Source organism: Pteropus alecto, unplaced genomic scaffold (assembly GCF_000325575.1).
Source record: "Pteropus alecto unplaced genomic scaffold, ASM32557v1 scaffold12, whole genome shotgun sequence".
Classification (NCBI taxonomy): Eukaryota; Metazoa; Chordata; class Mammalia; order Chiroptera; family Pteropodidae; genus Pteropus; species Pteropus alecto.
This window is the reverse complement of record NW_006432669.1, coordinates 9,502,100-9,512,900: the sequence shown is the minus strand read 5'-3', so window position 1 is coordinate 9,512,900 and position 10,801 is coordinate 9,502,100. Positions and strand designations below refer to the sequence as shown.

At 33.5% G+C, this 10,801-nt stretch overlaps 1 protein-coding gene across 1 annotated transcript in view; it reads left to right on the top strand.

The window, feature by feature from the left end:
• DCUN1D5 (defective in cullin neddylation 1 domain containing 5) overlaps positions 1-10,517 on the top strand; it is a 29,251-nt gene extending 18,734 nt beyond the window's left edge. The window contains exons 5-8 of the mRNA XM_006907519.3: positions 6,489-6,597; positions 6,683-6,787; positions 8,375-8,477; positions 9,725-10,517. Of these exons, the coding sequence (XP_006907581.1) occupies positions 6,489-6,597; positions 6,683-6,787; positions 8,375-8,477; positions 9,725-9,780 (373 nt within the window). The 3' untranslated portion in view covers positions 9,781-10,517. The remainder of the gene's footprint in view (positions 1-6,488; positions 6,598-6,682; positions 6,788-8,374; positions 8,478-9,724) is intronic.
• Positions 10,518-10,801: the final 284 nt, after the last annotated feature.

Here is a 10,801-nt window from a genome sequence, read left to right as displayed (position 1 = left end):
GTTTTAATTATGATGTGTCTTGGTGTGGACCTCTTCGGAGCCCTGATTTTTAGAATTCTCTGAGCTTCCTGGGGTTTTATGTCCATTTCCTATACCACGTTAGGGAAGTTTTCCATCTTCAAACAGCTTTTCACCATCTTAATTTTCTTCAGGTACACCGATCAGATGTATATTTGGAGCCTTAATAGTGTCCCATGTGCTCCTTAAATTATTTTTATAGTCTTGGCATCTTATCTCTTGCCATTCTGATGGAGTCCTTGGCTTTCCTGTCCTCTAGATAGGGCATTTGATCCTTTTCTTTATTCACTTTGTTTATTTCTTTGTTTATTCCATTTAATATACTTCTCATCTCAGATTATTATGTGTTTTTCATTTCAGACTAGTTCCTTTTTATAATTTTCATTTCCATTTTTATGTTTTTTTATCTCTTTGTTGAAGTTCTTACTGGATTTATCTACACTTCCTAAAAGTTCATTGAGCATCTTTATAATCAGTGTTCTGAACTCTGCATCTCCTAGATTACTTGACTCCATTATATCTGGATCTCTGTTCCATTCTCTCATATGGTTTCTGCTTCTTTGTCTTCCCATTTTGGCTGCCTTTCCATGTCTGTTTCTGTGTGCTAAGCAAAGCTCCTCAGTCTCCATGTCTTATTAGTGTGGATTTGTGAAGTAGGTGTCCAGTGGCACAGTTCTGAGTGGGGTTCAGCTGCAGTCCAAATATAACCCAAGCCTCTACCCCTCTGAGGCATTTGTTAAGATTCAACAAGCAATCCACAGATGCTGTGCTTATAGTTGCCTCATAAGGCCACACCAGAAACCGAGGCCAGCTACCTCTAATGTGAGTCTAGGCGCTGCTCACCAGGGAGCACCTGACTCGCTGAGGATATACCTGGATGTGGCTTGGTGAGACCACGAGTTGGGATAAATGGGGTTTCAAGGAATCCTCTGGTGGAGCGACCTCTGTTATCCAGTTTGATGACGTCACGGCTATGGCGGCTCTGTGTTCGCCCACTGGAAGAGGGGTGGGCTCAACAGGAAACAGTGGGTATCGCCAGCACTTATGTACAGAGCAAGTCTCCCCTCAGCCCTCACTCTGGTAATATCTCTCTGTAAGTCCCTGGTGCTCCCTGTGCACAGCCTAATCGGCACTGGTTCTCAGAGCGAGCAGGTCTGTCACCACAAAAATCCACATGGGACGCAACCCCTTTAAGAGACGTCTGCCACTGCTGCAGCCTTCGTCTCACTCATCTGCTGGAGACCAGGCAGCCCTGTGTCCTTGCCCAGTCCTACCCTCTGTTGCTGCAGGGTATTTTCTTGGATTTCTCCCTAGTTGTGTGGGTTGTTCATCTAGATCCCAGGTGATTTTTCTTTGCTGCTTGCTCCTTGTTTTTGTCACAACTTGGATTTGGTCGCCAGAGGGATGAACAGTGCCTCTATCAGCTACACTATTTTTTCCCCCTCTTGTTGACGTTTTGATAATGGCCATTCTGCAGGTATGAGGCAATATCTCATTGCCGTTTTGATTTGCATTTATTCGATAATTTGTGATGTCGAGCATATTTTCATATGTCTGTTGGCTTTTTGTATGTCTTCTTTGGAAAAATGTATTCAGATCCTCTTAACATTTTTAATTGGACTTTTTTTTTTGGATGTTGAGTTGTATGAGTTCTTTATATATTTTGGATATGGACCCCTTATCTGATATATCATTATGAATATCTTCTCTCATTCAGTAGATTGTTTTTTGTTTTGTTGATGGTTTCCTTTTTTGCAAAAATTTTTTAGTTAAGTGTAGTCTCATTTGTTATTTTTGTTTTTGTTGCCTTTCCCTGGAGAGACTTCTCAAAAAAATAGTACTGAGAATGATGTCAAAGAGTTTACTGACTATGTTTTCGTCTCATTTTATGGTTTTTCAGTTCTTACATTCAAATATTTAATCCATTTTAATTTTATTTTGTATATGGTATAAGAAAATGAGTGGCTCAGTTTCATTTTTTTGCATGTATCTGTCCAGTGTTCTCAACACTATTTATTGAAGAGACTGTCTTTTCCCCGTTATTTTTTCTTGTATATACTAAGTCTTGAAATCAGGTAGATTTCTCTTTTTTCGAAATTGTTTTAGTTTTTCCAGTTTCTTTGCTTTCCTAAGAATTTTAGAATAATTGTCTCGACATCTACAAAAAATCTTCCTGAGATTTTAGTTAAACTGCATATGAATTTGAGAATTGATGTCTTTTCTATTTGAGTCTTCCAGTACATGGAAGATAGATATGTTTCCAGATTTTTTAGGTGTTTGACTTCTTTCATCAGTCTTGTGTAGTTTAGAGAATGCAGGTCTTATACATGTTTTCTTAAAATTACATCTAAATATTTTATTTGTATTTTGAGCCATTGTAAATAGTATTGTATTTTTTATTTTAGCATCCACATGTTTATTATCAGTATATAGAAGCCTAATTGATTTTCGTTTGTCTTGTATCCTCTGACCTTGCTGAACTCAACTTTTTCTAAGGTTTTTTGGTGTGTATTCGATAGGTTTTCTGCATAGACGATCATGTCATTATTAAGACATAAAATCGAGAAATAGGGACAGTTTTATTTCTTTTTTTGGTCTGTATGTCTTTGTTTTCTTTTCTTGACATATTGGATTAGCTGGAACTTCTACCAGTATGTCGAATAAGTGTGGTGAGAGTGGATATCCTTTCCAGCTCCCCATCTTACAAGGAAAACATTCAGTCTTTCACCATTAAGAAATGTTAGCTATAGGTTGTTTGGAGATGCTCTTTATCAAGTTAAGGGAGTTCTCTTCTATTTCTATTTTTCTTTGAGTTTTAACATGAATGGATGTTAAATATTTTAAATGCTTTTTCTGCATTAAATCATGTAATTATATAGTTTCTTTTTTTAGCTTGTTAATTAATACTGTGATTACATTGGGTTTTGAATATTAAATTGGTCTTGCATACCTGAAACAAATCCCACTTTGTCATAGTGTATAATTATTTTTATATTCTGCTGAATTCCATTTGCTAATATTTTATTAAGGATTCATGAGAGATATTGATTTGTAATTTTTTTCTTTTTGCTATTTATTTGCTTATATAAAAATTATTAACATATTATATTAGTTTTAGGTATACACAGCAATGATTCAATATTTGTATATATGGCAAAATGATTACCACAATAAAATAGCATCCATCACCTTACGTACTTAAAAATTTTTTTTCTCGTGATGATTTTTTTTTTTTTAGATGCACTCTGTCCATCTCTGTCTCCTTATTAGAACATTTAGACTACTTACATTATTGATACATTAGGACTTAAGTCACCCTATATTTCACAATTCAGAATTTTTCATTAGGTTCTTTTTTATGTTATATTTCTTTTCTTAGACTTTCTGTTTTTTTGCTGAGACTTTCTATCTTTTCGTTTGTTTTATTGTGCTCACAATTGATTACTGAAGCAATTTTACAATAGCTGCCCTAAAATCTGTGTCAAATAATTCTAAGCTTCTCTGTCACTTCAGTGGTTGCATCCATTGATTGTCATTTTGCATTATCTTTGAGATCTTGTTTTTTGGTATGACAGGTGATTTTTTTTTTTTAATTGAAACCTGGAAATTTTGAGTATTATGTTATGAAACTCTGGATCTTATTTAACCCTTCTGTTTTAACAAGCTTCTTCTCACCACTTCCATGGAAGTGAGGACCGCTGCCTCATGACTTTCAGGTGCAGGTAGAAACTGAAGTTCCCTACTCTTCATTTGTTGACATCTGTGGAGGGAGGCTCTCCTTATTGTTGGCAGGCACAAGAGTTCCAGGTTCTCACTAGGCTTCCACTGATACCTTCTTGTTCCCCCACAAAGTCTCCACTGACACTACTAGGGTGGTGGCCTTGTTCCTGCAGTGTTGGTGAAAGCCTTGACTCTTCACAAGTTCTCCTTTGACACTACCCCAGGGCAGAGGAGGATTGGCTGCTCGTTAGTACCTAGTGGTTTAGAAGTTCATATTCCCCATGTGGTTTTCACTGACACTGCAGGAGTTGAGAAAGAGACTTCCTTGTATACCGATGAGGGTGGACCATTCAGGGCCCCATTCAGCCTTTGCTAGCACTGGTGAGGCTTGAGCCACAGTTTTTCTGTAGTGTTAGACTAAAGAAGAGGTTTTTTTCCCTAAAAGTTTTTCATTTTGCTAGCCTGCTTGCTTTTGGCTAGAGGTGAAGCAGGCTTTTATTGTTTGTTTGTTTGTTTGTTTGTTTTGTCTGCTCCCAGTTTGCTGACTCCTTTAGCTCCAAGTCTGGGATAGATGAGGCAGAAAGAAAACCCAAGGAACTCACTAGTGTATTGTTCCTCAGAGTCTTCTTATGCTTTTTAAATGTATAATGTCTAGGACTTTAGGTTGAATTAGCAAGAGAGATAATGAAAAGTATTATTTCTTTTATCTATTTAAAAAAAGCAAACCTCCTGCCTCCCTCATTGCACTCGAGTTAGTTCTTCTTTTCTCTGCCCCCTTTAAGAACCAAACTCTTTGAAAGCATTTGTCTGTACTTATTTTCTCCAGTTCCTCTCTTCTCATTCTTTCTCGAACCTATTCTAGTAAGGCTTTTTATCTCTACCACTCCTCTGAAATCACTAGTCAAGGCATCATTTACAGGTAAATAATACTTATCAAAACTACGGCTAAAGCTAAATTTATACACAGAGGGGAAACTGATAGTTTTAAAAGAGAAAAAAACCTGAAACCAAATGAACTATCTAATTTAAGAAGTTAGAAAAAGGATCAACCCAAATAAAGAAGACATAAGATAAAAAGATATCCAGACATTAGTAAAATACAAAGCAAAGCTAAAATTGGGAGAATTAAGAAATTCTCGCAAGATGGTCAAAAAAATCAAAAGGGCAAAAATATATTATAATGCATATTAGAAAATGTTATAAATAATTTTAATCAACATATTTAGATAAAATTTGTGCAGGAAACAAGTTATCATAAAAGTATATAAATGACCAAAACTGATTAAAAAAGAAATGGAAAATCTTAATGGCCCTATAACCATTAAAAATGCTGATCTAATAATTAAAAGTCTTTTCTTTTCTCAATGAAAAGGCCCTGGTGGTTTTTCAGCTAAGTTTGGGTAAAAGCTATTTCCAATGTTTAGTAAACTTTTTCAGAAAATGGAAAAAAGGGTAATAATATTCATTTTACTTTTCTGAGGCTTGTGTTAATAAGCTTGTGATCAGAACTAGCAAGGAGAATGTGAAAGAATGAAATTTATGAGCTATTCTCATTTGGGAGCATAGTAAAAAAAATCTAGCAATGTCTGTCTGAACAGGTAACAGGACCAAATTTGGCGTAGTCTAGGAACGCAAGATTTAAGCAACACTAGAAATTGATTCAAAATATGTACCTCTTAATAAAATTGTAAATATACATCACGTCGTTGATTTAGAATAGTGAAAATTTCAGTTAAAACTAAGAATGCTGTGTGTCTACTACATGATGAGTACTAAAATTCAGTTTTGAATGAAATAACTGAGTCAAAGTGGATGGCACAACTAATTTGATTGTAAAGGGTCTCAGAGATGGCAAAGTGTGAGTGAGGTTTTGACGAGTAATTAGTGAAAATGTTAGAACAGCATTTCAAGTAGAGGAAAATAATATGTATGTACTAAAGCATTTGGGAATGGTAAGTGAAGTATAAGTAGAGCACTGTAAAGATATTGGGACTTAGCAGGAGATGTAACTGGAAATTGGTGCCAATTGTGAAAGGCTTCGTCTGCCTTGTTTCTGGCTAAATAGTAAAATATATCAGCCCAGTGAGAGTAAAAGTCAGTAAAGATTTTTAACTTTTATTCTGTTTAGTTTTTTATACTTAGTGTCTTGTCTTTGGAAATAACATGTATAACTTGTTTGCATTCTTTTGTATATGTACCTTATTCAAAGTCAGGTGCTACCACTGATTTATCTTGATTTTTTGTTCACTGAAAATGTAGGACGCTGAATTTATGACTGAAACACTAATGTATTAATTTCCTCAGTGTTATATCTTAAACTTTTAAAACCACTCATGGATAATCTCTCACTAAGCCAGTGCCTAAGAACTTTCCAATGAAATATGTGACAGAAGACTGATTAATTTCATTTGTTCTATCATTTTTTAACTTTATATGTGGGTGAAAGCATATTTTATTATATCTCTTTTTAAAAAGAGACATTGTGGTTTTATTAGAGCTTTTTTATTGAGTTTTTTTAAAGTCATTGGAGTGAACATTCATTGATTTTTAGGTTTTCTTTTTCCTTTTTTTTTTATTGCATTAGTAGATACAAGGCAACAAGTTTGCTTGTTATACTAAATTTTGAATCAGAGAATTTTAAACCTAAATAAACTCATAAATGCCCTCACTTTTTTTCTTAATGCATTCCTCCTAACCCTCAAATATTTTAATTTTCTTGATTATGTAATGCTTGATTTTTTAAATTTAAGGTGTGACTGCACAGAAAAGTTACAGAACAAATTTGACTTTTTGCGCTCACAGTTGAACGATATTTCTTCGTTTAAGAATATCTACAGATATGCCTTTGATTTTGCAAGGGTAGGTAGAATTTCTGTGTTTTTAATTTTAATATTTTTTAAAATCTTGAGGCTATACTTAGAAAATTTTTTTACTTATATTTTAGGATAAAGATCAGAGAAGTCTCGATATTGATACTGCTAAATCTATGTTAGCTCTTTTGCTTGGGAGGACATGGCCACTGTTTTCAGTATTTTACCAGTACCTAGAGGTATGTATGTTTTGTTTCGTTTTTTTAATTTTGAAAATACTATTTTAAAACTTAATCTGATTTAAAACATACCTTTAATTGAGGAAAAACATAGACTTTTAGTACTGCATTTTAAAAAATATCTGCTTGAGTAGAAAATTTCTGTTAAACTATGTACATATCTGCTGTCATTTTTAGACACAAGTTCATGTTCATTAATATATTCTGTACATAAACCATTTTAATTCCATCCCTTGCATCCCATCCATTAAAAAAGAAACCTCCAAGAAATATATTTTAGTACAGAGTCTTCCTATGAAATAAGTTTCTTGGACTTTCGGCAGGAGAAAATTGATGATAGTGCACAAATCCCAAGCTTCTAAATCAGTTTTTTCCTGATTACACAGGGTCTTAGGCTGAAATCCACATAGGAACCAATTGTAATAATAAAACTTTTCGCTTAGGTTCAATCTAAAGAATTTGAATAAAACTTTAATATTTTGTGTCTACAAATACGAGAGTGGCTATCATGGTGTACTTAAGTGTACTGATTTCTAAAATTATATGCTGAACTTATGAAGAAAGCATTCTTTTAGGTTTATCATTGCATCTATTGTAGGCAGTAGTTTTAAGAAGATACTTTTCTTTTTTTCCATTGTTTGGTTTTCTAATTTTGTGCCTTTTGAATTTTTAGTATTTTCAGCATAGTTCTCACCATTTTTTGAATTACAGTGCTTCTTCTTTGAAAATACTGTCTCATAAACCTGATTGTTTATCATAGCAAGTTCCCCAGAGTAGTTTTGTTTAAAGCTTGTGATAAGAGACAATGGTATGAGAAGGTCTTATGCGAATGGGTTTTGTGCACACTTTAATCTTTAAGCTTGATAAAGTAGATGTTTTTGGTGGATGTTATCAATCTTCCTCCTATTAGTAGTTATGGCAAAAATAAATAGAACTGAAAAATGTAACAATATTTACCTTTAAAGGGAACTGAGAGAATTAAATATTTTCAGATACTTGTTATTTGGAGGGTATTTGACAAAAACTATCTTTTTAAATCTTTATACCATCATTTTGAATTATTTTATCCCCATTAGCAAATGAGAAATGAGAAAATAAGTAACTTTTCTAAGGTCACGCAATTAAGTAGCAGAAATGGAATTTGAACCTATGCCTATGTTCTTCCACTGTCTTCAAAGACGCCAACTTCAAAATGTGGCTAAATAGTAAATCTCATGCAAAGAAATGAATTACTGGGAAGCAGCACAAGGGAACCTTCTGTGTGTAGGAAATGTTGTATATCTTGATCTCATTGATGGTTAAACAAATATACATAGGTAAAAATTCATTGAGTTTACCCTTAGTACCCTTGATGCTCTTGTTGTTCTTCATAACTGAAGTAAAAATAAAGGAAAAAATAAATTGGTGATGTTAATGTGTAAATGCCCCTGAGGATTCCTTTAGAAACACAAATAATTTAATTAAAAGAGGAATAAATGTTTTAGGAAAGACCAAATTACAAAATATGTTGTAACTATATTTATTGAAGTCGAGCCCTAATAAATAATGTTTGCTCTGTAAGACAAATACTTATATCATTTTCTATAGCAATCAAAGTATCGTGTTATGAACAAAGATCAGTGGTACAATGTACTGGAATTCAGCAGAACCGTCCATGCCGATCTTAGTAACTATGATGAAGATGGTGCTTGTAAGTATAATAAAATGTTTTCCTGTGAAAATAAAAAATTTTAAACTATTAAATGAGAATATGCATTTGTGTAGCATCACCATAAAGGATTTAAATTTCCTAACAGTAACTTTTATTATTTAATCATGTGGGAAGTGTGGGGAAGGCAGATGTAAAAGGTAGACAAAAAGCTTGAATTGAGCAATATTATGAAATGTTTGTTGGTGAATGAAATGTTTTAAATTTCTCAGTAATAGAGCATTATAAAAATTAATTTGAATTATTATTTCTGTACTTAAATGCTAAAATTCTGCTTTATTTCTGCCTTTCCTGGCATTTTCCTCTGGAAGAAAAGTGTAGTCGTGATTTTAAAAAATAGGAAGCAAAATATAAGCTGTGATAGGAAAAGCTTATGATTTAATTTGAAAGCTTTTCAATTTCTGACAAAAGTGTACCTGTATTCTTTCATAGGAATTGGTGGCTGGAGCCAAGTAGTGGATTATGTTGGACTTGCTTTCTAGTTTGCTGGTCCATAATATGCCAACAACGAGGTTGCTTTTCAGTTGCCATTTATTCTAGTGCTCGTTTACAGTTTTTCTTGTAGTTTATCAAAAGCAAGAGAAAAATAGAGACTACCACAGGATTGTGCATTTTAAGAAAAAGAGGGAAAGCATATTTCTTTGTAGCAATGAATTTTTCTGCATTTAGAAAAAGTAAACTGAGCTCATTTAAATTGCCTACATGGCTTTTGTAGGTAAATGAGTTTGGAACCCCTCCATGATAAAAATATCCTTTTAGAATAGTTCTTTGGTCAGGTATTTATTAGGCATTTGCTTTGTGTTCACATTTATACTAGGTCCTGTTACTGGAACAGTATAAGTCTCTAATACTGGCTGCCCCTTCAACAAGCTTACATACTTCTTGGTGAGGTAACACAGAAATACTAAGTTTAACACTTTTCAGATTGTTTAATAATTAAATGGCAAATGCTGTGGGAAGTTAGCAAAAGGAAGAAGTTAATATTTAGTTATTGGAGAGATTATAAAACACTTAAACCTTGAGAAGGAAGTTGCTACAAATACCCATTCTGCAAAAAAGAAAAGACTATGGAAGCACCATTCAGTAGATGAGGGAGGCTGGAAGCAAAACACCTTAGAAAGGGAAGGGTCAGTCCCCTATCATCATCACAGAGCTTGTGGGGAGTTTGTTTTATAGTTGAAGAGATTTAGTTCATTGAATTCTAACAAAAATTGTTTCTTTATTTCTAGGGCCTGTTCTCCTTGATGAATTTGTTGAGTGGCAAAAGGTCCGTCAAACATCATAGCAAGAACTATTGTGAAGAAAATGCAAACCTTTTGATTCCTACATGTGTACAAGCTAATGAGATGAGGGGGAAAACAATCCAAAGGGTGCATTTTTTTTCATATGAAAGACTTCTCATAGTACTTTTTTTTCCTTTTTTTTTAAAGGAAGTTTTCTTGTTACATGTGATGGGCCTTGAGCCACACCTCTTCTGAGACTGAATATTAAAGTTTTTGTTTTATGTTTATAACATTTATTTCAGAACAATAAAGATTCAGATTTGTGACAAAGGCCTTAAAGTGAAGATGTCCCTTGAGTGTCAGAGTGGTATTTATTTTTGTAAATTTTAATTCTTGAATTTTAGAGGTTCTATTCACCATGAATATGTGAAATTTTAAAGATTTTAAACAATCTTAATATTTGGCAGTGTCGTCTGCTGATCGTATGGTTTATTGTATTCATCTTTGCACAGTTAGGAAGAATATTTATTGGCTTCTGGGATAATGATATTCTGATGCAACATACATTTTTGGATATTGGAAGTGCTCCAACTTTCAGCTCTGGTTTTCTGTGAAAGTTGTCAAGATCTTATGCACATATTTTATCTGAAAAGTTTAGGATTGGAAAGATGATGTCCAGTTATTTTGTTTTTTAACCATTAACTAATATTGTTAATAAGCATAAATTAGCATTGCATGTATATTCTTGATGTGAATTTTAAGTTTCCTGTATTCTGTCAATTAAAAAGTTCCATCTATATTTGAAAGAGCAAGGTTCATATATTAACAGTATCAGAATCAGACAAATCAAACAGCCTTATGAGAATTAAGACCAGTATTGAAGATGTATCATCATCATTTTTGTTGTTATTAGTGGTATATGTATAATCCCTTTAACTGTTATTTTGTGATTTAGGGAGTTGAGTCCCTCTTTTTTTTTTTTTTTTGTCTTAACCTTAGGTCTCTTGTTGTGGATTAAGTTAAGATATATATATGAAAAGAAAAGACAATAAGGAATCATGAGAGAACTCTTGGCATAACTGC